The 23,480-nt window shown below is 49.8% G+C and overlaps 1 protein-coding gene across 4 annotated transcripts in view; it reads right to left on the bottom strand.

The window, feature by feature from the left end:
- The window catches only part of EYA2 (EYA transcriptional coactivator and phosphatase 2), a 251,292-nt gene that overhangs the window by 36,280 nt on the left and 191,532 nt on the right, over positions 1-23,480 (bottom strand). For all 4 annotated transcript variants that reach the window (XM_070486023.1, XM_070486022.1, XM_070486026.1 and 1 more), the window contains one exon: positions 10,544-10,633. In XM_070486023.1, the coding sequence (XP_070342124.1) occupies positions 10,544-10,633 (90 nt within the window). The remainder of the gene's footprint in view (positions 1-10,543; positions 10,634-23,480) is intronic.

The following is a 23,480-nucleotide window of genomic DNA, read 5'->3' as shown; positions in this document are numbered from 1 at the left end:
GGTCCTGTCAGTCCGCTAAAAGTCAGCAGTTCTTCCCCTTCATACGACAATCAACATTTCCTCCCCTCCCATTTCCAAAGGCGTCCTCCCCCAGGATGGCACTGCCCTCGGGTCCAGTGAAACACACTGAACGATAACAAGGTTGCAAATATTGACGATGCCTGTTCTTCCAGAAGAAATGGGAAGACCCCCCATGCTCTCCCACAGATGGCATCATTCAGGAACAGGGCTGCTGGTGCACACGAGAGGTGGTGGGAGCTGTGCTCAGAGTTAAGGGATACCCCAGGGCAAACACGCCAGCCCAAACCATCCAGCAAAAGAGGAGAACGGGCCAGGGTCCAGGCGCCAGGCTGGGGTTGGAGAACGAGAGGCTAGGATCTGAAGAGGACAAAATGCAGTAAATGGAAAATGAGGTCGGTAAAAGAGGAGAGGAGGATTAGGTGCTGCGGCGCATTGCAGTTTCCCTTCAAACTCTCTTCTCCCCCTTCCATGGTCATAGAACTTTTATGAGGCTCATGACTGTCCAGTAGGAAGACTACAATTCCCAGCCTCCTTTGCAGGAGGGCATGGCCATGTGATTTTCTTTTTTCTGGCCAATGGGATATAAGTGCAAGTGTCGTATGGCAGCTCCGGGAAACACTCTTTAAGAGGTGTCTGAAAGAGAAAAGGCAGTTCCTCTTTGTCCCTTCCTCCCTTCTGCTCCCTGGAACTTAGATGTCACCCTGAGGTCAAGAAAGACACTCCAGGGCTGGTGGAGCCACATTTCTGGCAGGAACTGGTATCTTTCTCCTTCTTCAAGAAGAGCTCCCTGGAGTGCCTACTTCTGGAGTTTCACAACAAGAGAAATACATTGCAGTTTGCGCTGACCACTGTTAATCTCCTTTATCTCTAATAAAATCAAAGTTAAGGTCGGAGACTCCAGCAGGCAGTTGTTAGCACGTAAAGGTCAGAGGACGAGATCACTGACTGCCAATAATCGACAAAGATTTCCTGAGCTCCTACTCTGCCATCGACGTACCAGAGAACACAGTGGACACATTCTCTGTCCTCATGGAACACACAGCTGGGGGAGGACATGCCTCACATAAATTATTGCAAACAGTTCATGAACTGGTTACAAGTGTGCAAAGTGCACCATACAAGTACGAGGTGTCCTGGGAGCAGATAACAGAGGAACCTGACCTTATTGGGGGACATCAGATAAGTCTTCCTGGGGAAGCGGCGCTGGTTCAGAGATGTGAAAGATGAAGAGGAATTGGCTAGATCTTGGAGTTCGAGAAAGAGGGGACAGGGAATGTACAGGAAGCGTGTTCTGGAAAGAGGGCTCGGGACGTGTAGAATCCCGTGGTAGGAGGGAGCGTGGTGTGTTCAAGGGACTGAAAAAAGCCTAAGAGCCTAGTGGGTCTGGAGTGGGGTAAACAACAGAGAAAACAGTATGAAAAGAATCTGGAGAAGTAGTTGGGGCCAATCCGTGAATGTTTTATTTTTATTTTTCTGCTTGGCTATATCTTTTTCTCTTTTAAGACCACAGGGAAGCCATAGAAGAGCTTTAAGCCGAGAGTGACACATTCAGATTTTCCCTTCACCAAGACCACGGTGGCTACTGTGATGAGAACAGAACCGGTGCAAGCTGACCCCAACATTCATTTCCCCCTTTCTCTATAGTATCAGAATTTTCACTGGCATGTGACTGCCCAGAACAAGGACCACATTTCCCAGCTTTCTTTGCAGGAAAGTGCGGCCATGTGACTCAGCTCTGGCCAATGGGATGTAAGCAGAAGTTATAAATGCATCCTCTGGGTGGTGCCCTTGAATGCGCATGTGGTAGCTGCGGTGACGGACCGTGTGGTCAAGGGCAACAAGAGAGAAGGAACCTGGGCTTCCCGCTTCTTGGAAGAGCTGCCTTACTGGCCCCAGATGGCTCCCGTTCAGATTCTCTCACGAGTGAGAAGTAAACTCTTATTTTGCTTAAACCATGGTTGTTTTGGTGAGCTTGGATCCTAATAAATATAGAACAGGGAGGAGTGGGAGCAGGGACATGTCGAGGAGACTGTAACAGAGCCCCCGCTGTTACCTTTCTTGGATGACAGAGGTAGCAAACGAGATGGGGAGAGGTGCACAGGGGCCGGGACCAGAGGCAAGTTGGGAGAAGGCTGCAGAAACTCAGGCAAGACAGGACGGCGCCAGGTACCTCAACCTGCTGCTGTGTGACTGCCTTCTGCCAGTTTGACTGATCTCACCCCTTGGGTTTACTGTCCCCGCCATCTCCCTCCTGGGACCAAACCGTTTGCCTCCCTCTCACTACTGCCCTCCCTGTGCCAGCCCCTGGACACCTTCTGCAGGGAGAGCACCCTCATCCACCTGCTCCTCCCGGGTTGACACTGGCAGCCTGCCCATTAAGGCGACAGAGAGTGAGGAGGTCCCCCTGAGGGTTCTGCTGCATCTTGCCTGCAAATTTTGTGTTCTTTTAAAACATACCAAGAACAGAGTGGAAGCTGGAGGGCGAGAGGTGCCCAAGACAGCTCTTGTCAACACACCTGCCGTTTTAACCGAGAGAACGGGAGATGCTACTATGCTCTTTAGGGTCCACACTTCATGTGATGACCAATCGCCTGGGAGCCTCAGTGGTGTGATGAGCTGATAATTAACACCCTGCAGCCGGACAGTCAGTTTCACTGGCTCTCTTTATTTTACATCCTTCTCCTTTTAGCTCCATATCCACTTATAACACTTTTGCCTGCAATCACCTTTGTTGAACTGCTTTTTCATGGCCAAACTGAGCATCCTCTTGCTAGAATTTGGAAACACACCTAATCCTACTCCCTAGAGCATCTCAGTCATTCAACATGGGCTCGATTTTTTATTTTTTTAATTTTAATTTCTTGATGAGGAAGATTGGCCTTGAGCTAACATCTGTGCCAATCTTCCTCTGTTTTGCATGTGGGACGCCGCCACAGCATGGCTTGACGAGCGGTGTGCAGGTCTGCACCCGGGATCCGAACCTGAAAACCCTGGGTGGCTGAAGTGGAGCATGAGAACTTAATCACCATGCCACTGAACCAGCCCCTTTTTATTTATTTTTAATCAAAGTTATAGTATGAATCTTGAAACATAGTTACCATATGAATCTTGAAACATAAATAATGAGTTCTCGTTTTAAAGATTTGCATTTTCTAAGAGCGCAGGCCCGGAGTCCAGCAAACCCAGGTTTGAACCTTGGGCTTAATACTTACAGCTTCTGTGAACTTGGGCAAATCCCTTACCCTCCCTAAACTTCAGTTTCCTCATCTATAAAATGGGGGAAATAAAGAGGATTTACTGCACAGCACAGCACACAGATTCCTGGCACCTAGCAGGTGATTATTCTATATGCAAATAAGATAATGAAAATTATTATTAATAAAATAATACTAATAATGCTCAGCTAGATAGTGCTCACTATGTTCCAGGTGCTTTCTATATTAATTCATGTCATTCTCATAGTAATCTGACGAGCAGGTATTATGACTCCTATTTTGCAGATGAGGACACTGAGGCACAGAGAGATTAAGTAACTTACCTGAGGTCACACGGCAGGGATATGAACCCAGGCCATCTGGCCCCAGAGCTTTTGCTTGGACTATTCCCTCACATTGCCTCTGATAAAGGCCACTGGACAGGGGATGTTTGCAGCTCATCCTTTGGCTTTTTGTAGCCATCAAAGTCATTTCAAAAAGTATCTACAGCATGCTAGCTCTGTGCCAGGCACTTGGGCGGGCACCGAGTAGGACTGCTCTGTGCTTCCTGTGAAGCTGGCTGCACTGGGTTGACGGGTCTCCTCCTTTACTTGTCAACAAGGAAGGACCCACGGTCCCTGAAGCAGAGGGGGCCCAGGCAGAGCCGAAGGGGTCTGGGAACAAACCCCCAGGAGGTGCCTTCTCAGGCGTGGATCTGGACGTGGCCTCTGACTCCCACTTCTCAGGGCGTTTCTGCTCTGCGTCTCTGGGGGCGCAGGACAAACCGTGTCAACCCCGCAGGTCTGTGCCGGATGCCATGATCTCAGCTGCTGTGGCTGCGCGCTCACGACGAGCCTGGCGCCCTGCAGCATCAGCGCCAGTGATCCCGTCACGGTGAGGAGCCGGCCGCGGGCTAAGGGCTTTGCACACTTCGTCTCTGGTCTTAACACCAACCGATGAGATATATTTTAATCCCCATTTTACAGAAGAGGAAACTGAGGCCCAGAAGGTTTGCGTAACTTTGTGTAATGTCATCCAGCCAGTGGCAAAACCGGGTTTACGTCAAAGGCCGCCTGACTTCAAGCCTGTACCTGCTTCTTCGGGCGTTTTCTCTGCGGGAACATCGGGGTTCTCTGCCAACCTCACTTTTGCAGCCGCCTCACTCATTCCGGGGCGGAGGGAGGAAAGAGACGGCTCCCAGCCCTGGGCAGGCTGGGCCCGGCTTCAGCACAAAAGGCTCCTTGCGTGCCGACACCAGCCGCGGGCGCTAACGTGCCCAGCGGGGATGTGCCCGGGGGCGGGGGGACTGTCAGGACGCTGCTTTCTTTCCACTCCTGGCAACACGATGGAACCAGCTTCGGGGTGAGCTGTGCTCCGGCCTTCCCTGGTCACCCCCGGGGCACCTCGCCCTGGCCAGAGCTCTGAGTGCTGCCCTTCACTGCAGAAGTCCCCTCACAGAGGAGCTGGGTTCTAATTCAGCTCCAAGTGTACACTTTCTTTCGCCTTCCCTTGGTTTGCCAGGGTTACGGGGAGCTAGAAAGGGAAACCAAGCCGGTGCATCTCCCAGAGCTACAAGGCTTAATATTGGGCAGATTTTAACCCTAGAACAACAGGACCCTCTGGAAAAGGAGCAAGCTTCTGGATCCCACCCCCCCTCCAGACACATACGCTTGAGCATGCACACATACGCTGCATTCAACGTCAGGGGTTCACGCACCCCAAACAGACGGAGTGTGACCTGAGCAACTGCTCTCACACTGTAGATTCTGTCTCCAAGTCCCTGAAGTGCCCAGGTGGCACTTCTGAGACGCACTTCCCTCTGAGAAGGTGAGACAAGTTAATAAAAATGGATCTGTCTGCAGGAGGATTAACCACCTCTGTATTGTATGTTCCCCAAACATACCAGTCCATTTCCTCCCCTTCCCCTTTGCACGTTCTGTTCCCTGGCCCGGGAACACTCTTCTTCCATCTCTCCCATGCCTCCTCCCCAACCCCGAGCAGGTCCTCACTCTTTCTTTAATACCCAGCTAAAGCATCTCCTCCTCCTTGATGGGTCCCCCGTTCCCCCTCATCCCAACCAGAAGGGTTACTTACTCACTTCCTACTTTGGGCTTCTGCTCAACAGCCTCGGGACTGCCCATCAGAGCCGTCCTAGTCACTGGTCCTATCACGATGTGTTACATGTGTGTCCCTTACCAGGAGCTGGGCTCCTCAAGGACGGGGGCCACACCTGGCTCATTTCTGTGACCAGAGCCCCTGGCACATAATAGATGGGCAACAAATGTTAAGAGGAGGAATAAAAGATGGAGGAACAAGACAGAAGAAAGAAGGAAGCCTAGGTGGACAGACAGAAGGAAGGAGGGAAGGACAGAGAGAGAGAGAAGGAAGGTAGAGGGACGAACGGAAAGAAGATGGAAAAATACATGGATGAGAAGATGGATGAATGGACAGTAGGATGAACGAGTGGGAAAGAAGAAAAATGGATGGAGGGATAGAACGCTGGCTGTATGGAAATGATGGACTGGCAATACAGGGAGATGGATGGAGGGAGGCAGGGATCAAAGGATGGATAAAGGAGGAAAGAACGGAACGGCAAAAAGAGGAAGGGGTGGGAGAGAAAGGGAGGAAAGGAAGGTAAGAGGAAAGAACAGATGGGGGGTTCTGGAAGACGGAGAGAGGACACTAAGATAGAAGTGGGTGGGGGAAGCAAGAAAGAGGGAAGACAGGAGAAGTGAGGGCGGGGCTTTCTCTAGCAGGAATCTGCCTTGCCTTCCCCATCGCCTCTCCCTGCAGGGGGCCATGTTGAACGAACGGCAGGTCCTCCTCGGCAGCACCCAGAGCCTGAGGTCACCCCCAAGGGGGCTGTGCTCCGGAGGGCGCTCAGCCCGCTCAGCCGGAATGGATGCTGCAGGGATGGAGGCTGCCGCGCCTGGTCCAGCACCGGCTTCGGCGGTGACTGCCTTGCCCGTAGAAGGCTGCAGGCTTCCCGCTTCACACGAAAGGGCTTTCAGAGCGTGCCGCTCAGCGAGCCCCAGGATGGTTCCCACGCCCCACAACCCAGCGACGTTTCTGATGACGCTCTCGCCAGCGCGGATTTTGCTGCAAAACAAGCAGCTCTTGCCCTGGGCACGCTGGCCGGGAGCAGGAGTGGTGGCTGTCGATGTTTCTGCCCCAACTCCAGCGACGGGCTGTGGCTCGGGGCAGGCTGCACACCACTGTCGACATCTTGGCCTTATCTCTGTTTTACACGTACTGTTACTGGATTATTGTAAAATCAGGGGTTGGGAAACCTAGTTTCACTTTTCTAATCCAGAGTAAGATAAATATCTAGCGATTTAAATTAAACGCTTTCCCGCGGACCGTGGATCCTGCCTTGCACAGTCCCAGTGGCACATGGAGCCACTGGCAGCGGGGCCCGTGTGCGGGCAGGTACCGGTGCCGGGCTCTGTGCTGACTGCTTTCCTCCATCTCCCACCATCAGGGCCGCCCTGGGAGGTAGGGGCTTTTCTCCTACCCATTTCACAGATGAGGGAAGGGAGGCTCAAGGAGATGGAGCGGCTTGCCCAGGTCACACAGCCAGGAGATGATGGAGCCGGGACTCAAAGGCGGGCTGAACTGATTAGAAGGCACTTGCCCGAAACTCAGGACCCACGGCCGAATCTCGGGAGACACCGCTGAACTCAGCGTCCACCTCGTCTCTGACTAGTCGGTACTGCTCCTGGGTTCTCTGTGAGCACTTCCCCCCAGGGGGTCTGGGGACCACTGATGGCAGCAGATACCTGCTTCCACCCTTGTGCCAGCTTTGGTCTGTTCTCCACCCAGCAGCCAGAGGGAGCCACCTAACCATAAGTCAGATCACCTGCCTCCCCTGCTCAAAACCTTCCGATGGCTTCTTGTCACCCTTAGAATATTATCTGAAGCCTTATGTCATTTGCCCCCTGCCCCAAGGCTCTCCACAATCCTTCTTGCTCCTTCTGCTTCTGTTGCACTGGCCTCCTCCCTGTTCCTGGAACCGGCTAACTTTGACCATGCCTCAGGGCCTTTGCACTGCTGTTCTCTCTGTCTGGCACATTCTTCACCCAGATACCCACATGGCCCGCCCCCTCACCTCCTTCAGGTCTCTGCTCAGATGTCAGAGAAGCCTTACCTAGTTATACTGAGTAAAATAACCACCCCTGTGACCGTCCCCTCCCTGACTGCTGGTCTCCCTTCGGAGCACTTTATCTGATGTTATACATCCAGTTGGTTATGGTCTGCCTCCCCAGCTGGAGGATCAATGCCTTGAGGGCGGGAGTCTTGCTGTGTGTTGTCTGCCACCGAACCCGCAGCACTGGAGGAGGGCCTGGCAAATGGGACACACTCCATCCATTGCTCCTGGGGGCGGTACCCACCTCCTAACTTACAGATGGCACTGCTGGCTCAGAGCAGAAAGGGATCCAACTTTGCTCCCTAAAGCCGATCAGGCACGCAGGAGCCGGCGGGCCTCGCGCTGGACCCCTGCAGGCCACTGCTCCCTGGGGAGCCTCGGGAGGCTGCCCTTTAGATTCCTAGTGGGGCTCCCTGCTCCGGCAAGCAATGTGTTTTCACTTGTGCAAGTCTTAACTTCTCCATCGCGTAACATGGTTTCAATTCTGCCGAGGTGCCCCGGGGGCTTCTGGCACTAGGGACATTTTGGAAAACATTTAGAGAATAAAAACAAACTGGTTTCCCTCTGAGTAGGTCCAGCTGCTAATTAGGATCCTTCTGGAGGAGGTGCGACTTGGACTCCGGGGCCAGCGAGGAACCGCAGAGGGGGCGAGGTTTCAAAGACAGCGGCCTGAAACACACGCGGGGCCCGCGGAGCACCCGGCTCTGAGCCTTAGGGTCAACCAAGAGGTACAAAGCGCCAGCCACGGGTCTGGGTGTTTACTGCAGAGCAGCTCCAGCTCAGGCATCTGCCGGTCGATGTGGCATCTTCCCTGGCGTGTGGCAGACATCTCAGACCCTGTGTGCCCCCCGCAGACGGGTGGTCTCCCCCACTGCATTCCCGAGTCTTCTCTGTTTGGCCGTCTCAGAGAATGGCACCACCGGTCAGGCCAAGCCCAGGAGCCCCCTTGACTCCTCTCCCCCTCACTTCACGTCCAACCCATCAGCGACGCCTCTGGGTTCACGGCCATCCTGAAGCCACCTCTTCTCATCACCTGGACCCAACTCATGTTTCCTCCTTTGCTTGGATGACAGGAGCAGTCCCCTGCTGTTCTCCCTGAACCCCACCCCCCGTCCACTCCTATTCCCCCTGCTCCACGCAGGAGCCAGAACGGTCTTTATAAAACATAAACAGATCACACGGCTGTTCCTCACCCTGTGGTTGCCCACGGCACTTAGAATAAACTCTGCTGTCTGTGACTCGTGTCTGGCCCACACCTCCCCCTCAGGACTCATCTACCCAAGTCCCCCCATGCTTTCACTCACTCACTCTGGTCCCTGTGGCCTTCACACTAGTTCTTACCTCAGGGCCTTTGCACCTGCTGACCCCACCTCCCTAGATCTCCACCTGGCTAGCTCCTGTCATCATTCAGGCCTTGGCTCAAGTGTCACCTCCTGGAGACGCCTTCCCTGATCCCCCATCGTACCCCCTCTCTCCCATCACTCACTGTCACACCTCATTGTTTTATTTTCTTCACATCCTTTCTCGTTCATGGATTTGTGTGGTTGCTTACTGGGGATTTAGGGTGAATCAGACAGTTTTGGTCCCTGTTTTCATAGAACTAACATTCTAAGAAGGAGACAGAGAAAAACTAAATCTACGCTGGACTTTTCAACTACAAGGGCCAATAATTTCCCCCCGAGTCTTGACTACATTAGGCTCCATAAATACTCGCTGAATTCAATTGCCATGTTTGTTTTGGTTTGCTTGTAAGTTCTCTCCCTCCAGCTTTCTCCCCCGTCTCTTTTTCCCTAAGATATGAGAGGTCATTGAAAAGGAAGGCTGCATATTGCTTTTGGCTGAAGAGACAGTCCCGGGCCTGATGCTGGTGGTGTTCTCCACCGCTCCAGAGCTCTCTTCTGTCATCGACAAGTTTCTCTGCACAGATCCTCTCTTTGAAACAGACCTTGGGCAGAGAACACCCACTGCATTTCCCAGATAGGAGGACTGAGGCCCAAATGGTTTGCCCACCTGGCCAGAACCCAAGACTGATCATTCCAGCAAGGATTTCCCTCCTCTAAAACTCTCGGACTACAGACCAGAAAGGAAAACCTGTCTCCTTTGCTGATGACAAATATTAGTAATGCTCTGGGCTAGCCAGGACACATTTAGAATTTATAGTCTTCATATTTCTACTTCACAGTCTAGTCCCCGGCAATTTCCTAGATTCTGAGAAAAAATATTCCTACTGGGAAAAATAGAATTGTTCTTTCACGTACAGTTTTATTGTAGGTTACCTTTATTTTTCAATCTGTTAAACCAATAATGTGAATGTAATTTACAAAGCCAGAAGATGCCCACATTAATCCTCTTATCAGCCAAAAACCCTTCACCTTGGAGAAAGCTGCTCTTTCATGAGAGGTAAGTAATGCATTGTATTTCTCTTTTTGCTTTGGCTACCAGGGAGCTCAGAGATTAACTCTGAACTTAACTGCAGTAGTTGACCTGAGCTGAATTTTTTTTGGTATTGCGCCTTACCCGTCTCCATTATACCACTCTCTATTCCTTAGCTTTTGCTTTAATAGCTCTATTTTAAATATGTTTTCCATTTGAAATTCTTCCCAAATTTTTCTGACACAGGCTGGGCATAAACAAACGAATTAAATTTATTTCTGAAGCTGCTTTCCCCCTTTTCTCCATCTCCCTTGCCGCTGGCTTAGGGGCACAGGAGCAGATACTTTAAATAAGCGTAGTCCCTCTGCTGGCTCTCTCTCTTTGTAAAACATGTTTTCAGGAGAATGTAAATTGTTTTTAAAAGCTTCCATCCTGGCCCACCCCTAATTATTACTGACCCAGGAGGATCTGTACTAATTTGCCTTAATAAACTTATTAAACAGCAAATTTCAGGAGGAAGAAACGACACAGCCTTTATTGGATTAGTGAAGCTGCCAGTGGACATCGGCACTCGAGCAGAGCAAAGCCCGGTAAACACACGGGGAAGCCGGGGACGTGATCTGGTCGTGTGTTTCCAATCAACTGTCCCTGCCCACTGTTTTGTGCCTTCTTGGGGGTTGCTAGCGAAAGTTTCCAGCCTCCAAAGGAAGAAGGGCAAAAAGAAAAAAGAAAAGGCAGCATCTTTCCCCCCAAACCAGACGCCGGTGACCAAAGCCACGAATATGAAGCGAAACAAGCAATTGCAAACCTCCAGGTCATTGAAGAACAGGTGCGTGTCCGCGAGATTGAAGATCATTTCCTCCATCATCAGGCCGATGCGCACGGACGTCGTGGTGTCCTGGCAGGAAGAAGGGGGACAGGCTCATGCACGGGCAGCCACTGTCAGCTCGCCGCCCCTCCCGCCCGTCCCCCTCGGAAAGGCGGTTTTGGTCTTTCCGCATCTGCACGGCTCGCACCCCGCCCAGCACACGTCTCCGTGTGGGTCAGCGTGGCCACGCTGCTCAGCCTCAGGTTTCACTTCCAGGTCTCCGTCATTTCCATCTACCCTCTTCAGTATCCAAACCTCCCCCTAAATGCCCCTGGAATTGCACCCATGTTCAGTGTTGCAGGGACCAGAAATGGCTGTAATAAAGGGGGGCCTCTGGGAAAGCGTGCTTTCGGGGAGGCCTGAGGATTCCAGAGAAAGCAGCATAAACACTATCAACTACTGGGAGAGGCGGATGTTGGTTCCCTCCTTACACAATCTCTCCGGGCACGCTGCCTTACTTCTGGTATTTCAAAAATCACTCTTCTCCAACAAGGGGGGTTAACTATAAAAACAAACACACGAAGAATACCCACGAGGGTACATCCATACCAGGGAAAACTAGGCAGCCATTAAAAAAGTGTAAGTCATGCGAGAGCTACTGATAGGAAACTACTCTGGAGAAATACAGTATTAACTAGCAAAGCACGCTGCATCACAGCAGAACCTGTAAAGCACAACTGTGCCAGGAAAGGGGCTCTTCCCTCTCTTTTCTATATACGTGGTGTGACAGACGGCATTTCTCTTTGCCCATACTGAGGGCCCTTCCTGAAGAGCTTCTCTCTGTAGGAGGATGATACATACCAGGGGTTGCCAAACTACAGCCCATGGGCAAAATCTGGCCTGCTGCCTGTTTTTGTGTGGTTCACAAGCTAGGAATGATTTTTACTTTTTTTTTTTTTTGCTGAGGAAGATTGGCCCTGAGCTAACATCTGTGCCAATCTTCCTCTATTTTGTATGTGGGAAGCCACCACAGCATGACTTGATGAGTGGTGTGTAGGTCTGTGCCTGGGATCCGAACCCACGAACATGGGGCCACCAAAGCGGAGGGCAAGATCTTAACTACCATGCCACCGGGCAGGCCCCAGTTTTTTACATTTTCTGATAGGGTATTGTCTACACCTGCTTTTGTGCTTTGAAGGCAGAGGTGAGTAGTCGTGACAGAGACCATATGTCCCCCAAAGACTAAAATATTTACTGTCTAGCCCTTTGCAGAAGGTCTGCCGGCCCCAGGTATACACCCTCCCTGTGGAACTCAGATGTGACCACGTGACATGCTTTGGCAGAGGATATCTGAGCAGAAGTTTATGTTTGTTTAAGAACCTGTGCGTGGTTCTTCCCGCTTCACAAGACTAAATGTTCAGGATAAAAGCTGTTTGGTGTGGGTTCCAGAGAACAGATGAGGTGGGTCAGAGCAGCAGACCACGACGGACATGTACCGTCCATGAGAAGTCGACAGGATTCTGGGGATGTTTGTTACTGCAGCCTCCCCTCAGCTATCCTGACTGATACACGTGGGAATTATGTAGCACAATGGTTCTCAACCCTGGGTGCACCCCGTGATGATTTGGGGAGCATTTAAAAATCCTCAGGCTCAGGCTGCATGGAGACTAATAAGCTCAGAATTGCTAAGGGTGGGGGTCCATGCATCAGGAATGTTTAAAGCTCCCTGTGATTTCAATGTGCAGCCAAGCTTAAGACCCACTGGTCTAAAGGGATATATAACACAATAAGATTCCTGGTTAAAACATTTATTCAGTGCTTTTGCTGTACCACTTTATAAATATTAACTCATTTAATTCCCACAGAGCACTTTGGGGTGAGCACTATTGTTTTCCCAACTTACAGATGAGGAAGCTGAGGCTCGAGAAGCTTAGGTAGCTGGCTCAGGGACACCAGCTAGTGAGCACTGGGATTTGAACCCAAGTCATCTGGTTCCAGAGCAACACTTCCTCTGGGGGGACTCGGAGGGGCCGGGGTTGGGAGAAGGGTGAAGCGGACCTTGAACTGTCACTCCACACACTTCCTTTCCTGTTTGAATTTTTTAACCGGGAGGCTGAATTAGTTTTCCTATAAAAATAAACAATTAACAACACAAACCCTTCTAGACCCTTAAAAAAAAAAAAAAAAGAAGGAGCTGGTGATCTCAGCTTCTCACTCATGACTGCGAAGAATGAAGCCCAGGAACGCAGCCACGAGAAGAAACACCTCGTCAGGGCCCCGACTGCCAAAGCTTAGCACCGCCGGGGCCTGGCTGGGAGGCGGCAGGGGAGAGAATTCAGTGAACAGTGAAGAGAAAATGAGGAAAACAAAACTTTTCAGGGCCAAAAAGGGAGTCATTGTGTGACCTGGGAAAAGGTTTTGGGGGTGTTCCGATGCATTACTCAATACCCAGACCATTTCACCTCTGCCTGCTTGCACATCCCCTCCTGGCGAGGCTGTCTGAGCACCTCAGCCTCGATGGCCAGCCCTCGACGTGCTTGATGAGGAGCAAGCAGCTGCCATCCAGACTCAGCCCCCTAAAGGATTTATCTAGAAAAAGGTCCTCTCCCAGGCCAGCACATAAAACAGGAATAGCAATTACTGTATCCAGACTGGCTTATCTGTGAAAAGTCTTTGTCTAGTTATAAGAAGGCAAACGCTCTATACTGATAAAGCGGAAATGATTTATTGATACTGGGAGGATGTGAAGAGAAGTTTGCATGTGGGATGGAGGCCAGGGCGAGAAAAGAGAGCTAAATCCTTATCCTCTAGCTTGGGAAGCCAGAGATCATGCCTAGAACAGAAAAAAATCAGGCAGCAGCAACATAAGCAGGTTGCTTCGAAATCTGGAGGTTAGGACCAAAAGAATCACGGTGAGTTGGAAGCTGTTGCCTCTGAGCAGAAAGCAAGCGTGGGTGGGGCTCACTGGGGACGGCTGTTTTTCGCAATGCTTTCCTGTGGAGAGCTACATGAGTTTTAAACTATATGCATATATTTCTTGAATTAAAAAATTTAAAGTTAAAGGGAACATACTTAGTAATTCCACTTCTTATTAGGTACCCTAGAGAAAAATCTGTGCGTGTGAACAAGGGGTGTGTAAAAAGATGTTAATTACAGAATGGTTGGTGACTAGCAAAAGATTAGAAACGATTTAGCTGTCCAGCTAAAGGAGACTAGAGAAATAAAAAGTATAATATAAAACATTAATATAATAAAATCTATTTTGTACCCCATCTATCACAACCTGCCCCACAAGTAAATCTACCCTCTCAGGAACTACAACTTGCATAATCCATTACATACCTGATTCACTCCATCCTGAGCTGACCCCAAACACGTCCGTCACAGAAATGACCCACCGCCTATAAGATCTACTGGCTCTGTGGCCTCAGGCAAGTTATTATTTCAAAGCCTCGGCTTCTCCTTCTGTAAAATGGGTCCAACTTGGACTTTGTCCAGAGGATTAAATGAGATACTACAGTCATGTGTCACTTAACGATGGGGACACATCGTGAGAACGCATCGTTAGGCAATTTTGTCATTGTGCAAACATCACAGAGTGTACTTACGCAAACCTACATGGGATAGTCTACTGCACACCTAGGCTGTGTGGTCCTCATCTTATGGGACCACCGTCATATACGCGGCCCGCTGTCAACCGAAACATTGTTATGCAGTGCATGACTACATATTCACACGATGGAAAATTAAGTTCAGTTGAAAGAAATGGACCAGATCTCCACGTATTAACATGAACACATCAAAAAAAATATTGAGTGAAAGCAAGTTTTCTGAAAGTTACATACTTCATGTAATTAGCATTTATTAGAAACACGTAAAATGTTATTACATATTTTCCATGGGCATTTCTAGATTGTAAATATCTGGGAGGACATACCCAGAGTCAGAACACTAATTACTTCTGGAAGGCAGAGAGGAGAGGACTGGAATTAGAGACGATGATCAAAGTGAACTTCAGCATCGTCTAGAGTATTCTAAAAACTTTTTAAAGGAGAAGAGATTCAAACATTTATTGTGTAATTAAAAATTAAAACAAAATTTTAAAGACACTTGAACGTTTCTGGGGAGAATCTTTAAAATACCCGTCAACTCCCTGAGGTTTCTCGTTACGTCAGGTTTTCCTAAAATCTGTGTGCATGTTGCCTTTTGGAGTGTTTTAAACTGTGCAGGTGGGACCTCCTTCCAAGGAACTTGATAAAAACTAGTTGTGCAGGGGCAGAAAAGTCTGGAATAGCCTAAGAGAAGCACAAACTGTTAGCGGGGTCAGACCCCTTTATCCAAGTAGAAAGTGCTTTTCCAGGGTTGCAAAGACTGAGAAACTAAGAAAAAAGAAAAATGGGTGGAGACTGAGCGTTAATTAATGTGAAATACATCTGGAGCGAGGGCAGGAAGGAAGCCATTGGTTCCATCTCCCACTGCCTGCGGAACGGGTCCCTAATACACTCCGTCAACACACCGCCCTGGCCTGTTGGCTTCGGTCACTCTGGGCAGCTTTGAGGGGAGGACCCCCTCTCTGACCTCGCATGGCTCCTGGTCAAATAAAGCCTAAAATGTGGGACCTTCACACCATGGTCTTCAGCCACTGACCCACTCGTATCCACTCGGATGGCTCGACCACCTAACCCTGCAGTGATGACTAAATGAGACAGCACTCGTGTCAGCACCTAGCCGGGTATGCAGCAGGCACTCCACGAGCGTTGGTTATCGTCCAAACCCCCCAGTCCACTTCCTCGCACCCTTAAGCAAAGAGCTTGTTTCTGTAAACCCAGCAGAAGCACCCCAAATCAGATGGTACTTTACGACAGCACCATCTCACATGAAAACTATTTTCTTAATCACTACATACTCTTTGGATTAAAAAGAAAATCAGTGGTTAATTTCCTAAACAAGCAACAGCAGAAACAGATTGCTTTTAAAAAATGATCAATTTAAACGAGAAGGGAGAACTGAGAAAAGGGGGTTTTTCCACAACAGGCTTCAATTTGTAAGCCAACCGTCGAACGGCTGTGCTGGGGGCGGGTGGGGCTGGGTGGATGGAATGTCATCCTTGTTTGACTCGAGAGTTTGTGGGTGGTTCTCAGAACCCCAGGGGAGGCACAAATCAGACTAAGGTTCTGTAGATGGTTTCAATGCGCTCTAATGTTCCACAGATTTCTCAGGGCTCAGTTTTGAAGACGGGGAGGTGAGCTGTGCGTGCATGCATTTAGGAGGCTGATGAGGGGGCTCCGAGCACTGGAACCCGCCTTGAGGCAGACGCTGTGGATCTGGATGCGGCTCCGTAACCTAATTATTACGCATTCTTGCTGAAGTCTCTTAATTAGAGGAGGATGGAGGGGGCCTTTCGCCATATGGGTGGCTCTAAGACCTGCCTCGGGCATCAGTGAGTTATCTTGTGACGTATGGTTGTATTTCCCGGAAGGAGGAGAGAGGGTAAGAGCATAAAAAAGAAAGTCTTTCCTAAAACGAAATTCATCTGACGTCAAATAAACACGAAGGGAGAAAACGGTCTGTGTATTCGTGGAGGCGTCAAAATCTGAATGCGGAAGTTATTCAGGGTTAAATAAGATGACAGCAGTTGTCCTCTAAGTGTCTCCACCATAGCCAACTTTACGAGGTCCCCCGGTGAAGCTGCGTTCTTAGAGCTTTACCCCCAGTCCCTGCAGAGTGGGAAATATTCACCACTGTCATTTCAAAAGGAGTCCGGTTTTTACAAAAAAAGTTGTTCTAATGAAATCACAACTCTATTTGTCCATTTTAGAATTTCCACACTATTTATACAGCATCACAACCCTTTGAACAAAAGGCACAACCTCATTTCAACCTGAAATGGGCTACGTGACTGGGGTCCTTTAGGTTCTTCCACAGCTGGCTGAATGATGATGATAATAGCCAGTCTTCAAGTGCCTGGGAGTCAGGGTTCAGACGGTGGGCTCTGAACCTCAGCCAGTTCCACCTCTTAACCAGCTGGGTGACCTTGTGCAAGTTACTTAACCTTTGTGTGCCTCAGTTTCTTATCTATAAAATGGGGTTATTTACCTTTTAGGGTTAATATAAACATTAAATGAATTTTTCAAAGTGCACATAATAATCCTTTTAGTGAAAGTTTACGTTAATGACCAACGTTAAGAAAGAGAAAAGAATGGAAGAAACACAACAGAATCCAGGGGGCGTGGTTAACTGTGGCCCACTGTCTGTTTTTGTAAATAAAGTTTTATTGGAACACGGCAACACCCATTTGTTCACTTAACGTTTATGGCTGCTTTTGTGCTACAGTGGCAGAGTTGAGAGCCGCTACAGAGCCTAGCCTAAAGCCTAAGATGTTTATTATCCCTTTTAGAAAAAGTTTGCCAACCCCTAGATTAGATGGCGAAATATCAGAGTACATCATGTGCAGTAAGGGTGACCTTCTACTTCAGCTGGAGTGCGTGCGTGTGGGTGAGTTGGGTCATGATGTAAAATGTGTTTCTCACCGTGACTGTGTTAAACAACAACAACAAAAACCCAGTGAGTTAATGACTGTTAAAGAGCTTAGAACCACACTTGGAACACAGTAAATGCTGAATAAATGTTAGTTTAATGACAGCGACTATTTATATTGCTGTTTCTGTTATTACTGGGTGACTTGCTTGTGGTTACTCAATACGTGAGAGGCAGTGTTGGGACTGGAACTCAGGTCTGCTCTGACTCCAGATTCCCTAATCCTCTGGTGATGGCACAATGCTTGTTATGGCTTCTTCGCTTCGTGGGAGTGTCTGCCTTCCGTGGCTCAGATGCACCAGGCCTCTGTGCTATCTGGCGGTCTCCATTTAACTGATTCCCTCCCAAGTCCCTGCTGTGAAGACTCAGAGGCCGTCTGTGCAGGAAAGGGTTAACTGAGCAGGCCTGGGTTGCTCCAACCCTGCACATTCCTAAAGAAGGTCTGTCTTCAAGACTTGCCTTTGGCTGCTCTGGGTAGATGAGCTCTGAGCCCTTGGGCCACGCAGTCCTGGTGGATCAGAAAGTTGATGCCGACAACGCGATTTATGGTGAAGGCCTGTCTTTGTTCTGGGGGCCTGGAGTCTGAGTAGCTGAGGTCAGTCCTGCAGGGGCTGCATGCCTATGTCACTGAACCCAAAAAGACCCTGGACACCAAGGCTCAGGTGAGCTCCCCGGTTGGCAACACTTGGCATGCGCTGCCGCACATCAGTGCTGGGAGAATTAAGTGGGGTGTCTGTGCTTCCTGGGAAAGGACACGTGGAGGGTTGTGCCCGGTCTCTCCTGGACTTTATTCCGTATGCCTTTCCCTGTGCTGATTTCAATGTGCATCCTTTCACTGTAGTAAACTGTAACCATGAGTATAACAGGTCTGAGTCCTGTGGGTCTTTCTAGTGACTCATCGACTCATTGGGTGGTCTTGGGAGCCCCCAACACAGTGTCTTCATTAGACACCTTGAAAAAACACCAACTGGTCGGCAAAAGGGGCAGCATGATATTGTGGAGATCCCTGATGTCTCTGGGAATGAACTTTCATGCCTGTGAACTAGCACTTAACAATTTTTAGTAAAAATAATACCCATCATTGGCCTTCCAGGACAATCTCATAACCTAGGCCTGACCAGAATCACGGAGACTGGTCCAGGGATGGTCATGTGGCCAATGGAGCCAATAAGAATTGGCCTTAGGACTTTAGCTCTAACTCCTGGGACAGAGGCCCCCCTTACCCCTGGGGTGGCTGAGCGGGTAGAAGGCAAGCTGGAGGATGCTGTAGCTGTCCGTCAGCACGGAGAGCTCCCTGACAGCGCACACAGATGCAGGGGAAATTATTGGGGATTGGATCCCACGGTTCCTGAAGTCTACTTCTGGACATTTTGGTTACATGAGCCAATAAATGTTCACTTTTGGCTTGAACTCATGGGCACTGAGTGTCTGTCACTCATAATCCAAAGTTTCGTGACTCTGCCTGCCACCCCCCATGTCCCTGCAAAAAACAGATGTTTCCAACATTGGCAACGTCCCGTGGGCAAGCTCAAGCGATCTTACACATCTTAGCAATGATCAAGCGTCACCAGGCAGCACTTCAGAAAGACTGAAGGGCTTCTCTTCCACTGGCCCCTCCGACTCCCCGCCCCGAGGTGGTGTAAGCCACGTCCACGGAAGGGTCTGAGTTGTTATCTGGTCTGAGAGCAACAATCGCTCCTTCACACAAGCATTGCCTGCTGGGCAGATGGCTTCCCCCAAAGGACCAGCACAAACGGCCTCCACCTTCACAAGAGGTGCATGAAGCGGCCACAGGCAAGAAGCTCCCGGAAGCAACGTGGCTGGGAGCATCACCCGTGGAGTCCGCAGGACCCAGGTTCAAATCCCGGGGCTGCCATCCCTCCGGGACATGACCTTGGACGAGATGTTCACCCTCCCAGGGCCTCAGTTTCCTCATCTGAATACAAGCAGTGAATCCCTTCCAGGGCTCCTGGAGGATAATGCACGTGACGGGACCTGCTCCTGTTGCTTAGTTATCACAGTCGGCCCTCTGGGTCTGTGGGTTCTGCATCCCCAGATTCAACCAACTTCGGATCGAGAGGCCTACCATGGTTGCGTCTGTAGTGAACACGTACAGACTTTTTTTTCTTGTCATTATTCCCTAAGTGATAGAGTATAACAACTATTTACACAGCATTTACATTGCATTAGGTATTGTAAGTAACCCAGAGATGCTCTAAAGTATACTGGAGGATGTGCATAGGTTACATGCAAATACTACGCCATTTACATGAGGGATTTGAGCATCCGGGGATTTCGGTACCCTGGAGGGTGGTTCCTGGAACCGATTCCCTGTGGTTATTCCCATGCAATAGTTTAACCCGGTATTTTTCAAAACCATGACCTTTCTTGTAACACCTTTGCAAGTTTTGCCACACTGCAGAGCAACCATGTTAATTTAACCTAGTATTTTCCTTTAGTTCAATTACCTCCCCGCCTTTTTAAACTTAAACGCATTTAGTTTTAGAAAGTTGTCACGACCGTAATGGCAAACCTGCTCCACTCCCCATGACCGGAAGGTAACCGCGAAGACAATATGCACTAGGTTCCCACGGCTGCCTTTTCCAGCTTCTAGAGGCTGCCTGCATTCCTTGGCAGGTGGGCCCTCCACGCCAGCCCCTTGCTTCTGTCCTCCTGTCTCCTACTACCCACTCTGATCTCCCGCCTCCCTCTTCTGGGGACCCTTGTGATGACATTGGGAGGACTTAATCACATCTGCCTAGTCTCTTTTTTTTTTGAGGAAGATTAGCCCTGAGCTAACTACTGCCAATCCTCCTCTTTTTGCTGAGGAAGACTGGCCCTGAGCTCACATCCGTGCCCACCTTCCTCTACTTTATATGTGGGACGCCTGCCACAGCAGGGCTTTTGCCAAGCGGTGCCATGTCTGGGATCCAAACTGGCAAACCCTGGGCCGCCGAGAAGTGGAACGTGTACACTTAACCACTGCCCCACCGGGCTGGCCCCTGCCTAGTCCCTTTTGCCATATGAGGTAACATTCACAGGTTCTGGGGACTAGGACGCGGACATCTTTCGGGGGCCACTGGGCTGCCTTCCACAGCATGCAACGACAAAATGACGAAGTGCTGGTCTTCTGGGCACCTCGGCTCCTGCACCAGGTTTTAGAGCAGGAATTCTCAGCAGAGGTGGCACCTCCTCCTAGGGAGTAATCTGGAAATTTTGGGGGGCATTTTGGGTTGTCATAGTAACTGGGGGGAGCCCTGTTTGGGGGTGTGCGGTATCGTGATTTTCCATAAGAAGTATGTATTTGGTCTTTGTGTGTGTTTCTGGCACAAAGCTCCTAAAACCCTTGGAATTTGCTTAGCGATGAGAGCGATGACGGAGAAAGGAGTGTCTTTGCCATTCATAATGAGCCCCTCCAACCACACCGAGTTTACCTAACCAGGCGACTTCTGGAAAGGCCCTAAGGATGGGCGCTGGTTGCCTGGAAACCAACCATGTGATTAGGGGGTTGGAACTTTCAGCCATGCCCCCTGACCTGGGTGGGGCGAGAGGGGTTGGAGACGGAGTTCAATTGCCAATGGCCAGTGATTTCACCCATCACGCCTCTGTCAGGAAGCCTCCATAAAAATCCACTTTTCCTACTAGCCAGAACAGCTCTGGATTTTCTTCCTTCTCTTAAATGCAGCCTTTTCCAGGAGAAGCAGGCACCTGCGAACGGTCCTTCCTTACGCCTTCTCTCGTGGCCATGCCTGAGTATTTACATATTGAAATAAAACAAATTTTCTTTCTTTCCTTTAAATTACAGTTAGGAAATTATATTCTTTTTTTTTTTTCAAAGTAGTGACTGGGTGGGCTACATTATTTAGATTTTCATTTTAGGGTAGTAAATGGGGCATTTCAAGTTATTTATTTTAAAAAGGGGCTTTGGATGTGTGATAAAGGTGAAATCTTCTGCTTTAGGAAAACCTGGGAGCTGAGGAAGTGACTCAGATCCTGATGCCAAGGGCCACCACTGCCGGCCATCCCATTGTCTGTTGGAGGCAGTTTACTCACTGGCTGTGGGGGGGCCTTGCACCCCAGTGACTGCAGGTCACAAAGGCACCTGGCTCGTCCCCACATGTCACTTTCTCCTTAGACCTCAACTTCCTGGTTTCTTCAGAAGCAAGGGATTAAGAGACATTTCCCCCAAATAAAATACTCATTCTCAGAGCTCTCCTGGTTTCGAGCGCCTGCTGTGTGCTGGGCCCTTCGCCTGTGTCGTGTCATTTCCCTTATTTCCAAGGGGCCTTAAGTTCGTCACTGAGACAAGGAGACAGGGAGGCAGGAAGAGAACAAGCGCAGGTGGGAGCTGGGCTACGTACAAAGACAGCAAGCTTCTCTCCCCCAAATCTATTGTCTACACGGCAGCCAGAGTGACCTTTTTTTTTTGTTGAGGAAGATTAGCCCCTGAGCTAACTTCTGCCACTAATCCTCCTCTTTTTGCTGACGAGGACTGGCCCTGAACTAACATCCATGCCCATCTTCCTCTACTTTATATGTGGGACGCCTACCACAGCATGGCTTCACAAGCGTTGCATAGGTCTGCACCTGGGATCTGAACCAGCGAACCCCATGCCGCCAAAGTGGAACGTGCAAACTTAACCGCTGTGCCATGGGGCCGGCCCTCAGAGTGACCTTTTTAAAACAAAAACCAGAGCCATCCTTCCTCATATAAAACCCACTAGCTTGCCCTGGCCCTCTGAGGAAAGCTGACATCCTTCAGTGGCCACCACCTACTTGTCCACTCCAACCCACCTCTCTGCTCCTTGAACTTGCCAAACTCACTCCTGCCTCAGGGCCTTTGCACTTGCGGTTCCTCTATCTGGAATTTCCTTTCCCCAGGTGCTTTCACGTCTGACACCTTTGTGATTTCAGTTCCCACTTTCAGTGCCAGAAAGGCCTTCTCTAACCATTCCATCTAAAGTAACCCAGACACCGACCCCCAACTCATTCTACATCCCATTACTTGTTACAGGAATAACATTTATCATTATTGGAAATAATCTTTCTTATTTATGATTTTTAGTGCTTCTCCCTCAACCACAAGGCAAGCTCTGTGAGAGCTACTACTGTGTCCCTTGTCCCTGAAACGTACCTCACTACACAGAGGATGCTCAGTGAAATACTTTTTAAATGAATACTGGAGCGCGTATGAGCTCCACATTACCACCTTTCCTCCTCAAATTCTCTCTTCCCTGTTTTACAGATAAATCAAGACTTGAAGTCATGAAGTGACTTGTCCAGGGTCACCCTGCTCATAGGCAGCAGAGCTGGGATTCAAACCCAGGACTACCTAAGAAACCAAAATCTTAACCATTTTACTCACACAATATGTCTCCACAAGATTAATAACATAAAGTATTTTATTAGGGAAAAGAAGCTTAAGGCAGATTATAATCAGATTTTTTTTGGGGGGGGGAATGCCTGATTTAAAACTGTTGACGTCTACTTTTAATGAAATAAATGGTTCCTTTAATTAAATTACACTTCGAAAGTTGGGAGAAATGACCAGCAGCTGCCAGGTGGAAACCAGCCCTGACTCATTTCTCAGATCTCAGGCTGGCCTCCTTTCTAATAACTGCCGGGCTTCCGAGAGGATGAAAGAGAAGCCTGGGGGCCAAAGAATCTCCCCTTATTGCCTCTGAATATTGTGCCTTTCATTTCCTGGACTCGATGTGGAAAAGCCGAGTTCCCCGGTAAATCTCTCATTCCGCGGCTGCCCTCCTCCGGGCCCCCATGGCCAGGAGTGGCTCTGCGGGAACCAGACACCTCGGCCGGCGAGACTGGAAACCAGATCGCTCGAGCCGGCCTGCATGGCTCCCAGTCCCTGCTCTGTCACCCCCCCTCCCCCACTGGTAGCCCATAAGTTTTTAGGATGTCATCGCAGGAGTCAGGAAGAGGTGTGTTGTGGGAAGACCCATTTTGGTAACTAACTTCAGGCCCTTTTTGGATGCATTCATGGCATCGAACGCAACGTTTCCAAAAGTCATTTTCAGGAAAAACCGACTCTGTGAACACCATCTTGTTCTCACAGTGAGCTCAGTGGGCTGCTTCCCGGGGGCCAGCTGTTCCACCCTTCCTGGGGGGTGGCAGATGGAAGGCCACCGTCAGTCCTTCGAGATGAGGACGGGAAGCCCACCGTCTTTACCCCATGATGCTGGAATTCTGAGCTCTGACGCGTGAAGCCCGTTCCAGTCTCTGAGGCCCCCAGCCCAGGGGAAGCCCTCCCCGAGTGTGGGCCCCTTCCCTGCTCCAAGGGCATCTCCAAGAATCCCCGGGGAGAGGAGGGGAGTCTTGGTGGCTCCAAAGACGCATCTGGGGATTTCTGAACACTTCTCTCAGCGCACAGCTGCCTGGATGA

This window comes from Equus asinus, chromosome 15, assembly GCF_041296235.1.
Source record: "Equus asinus isolate D_3611 breed Donkey chromosome 15, EquAss-T2T_v2, whole genome shotgun sequence".
Lineage (NCBI taxonomy): Eukaryota > Metazoa > Chordata > Mammalia > Perissodactyla > Equidae > Equus > Equus asinus.
This window is presented reverse-complemented; position numbering and strand designations above follow the sequence as displayed.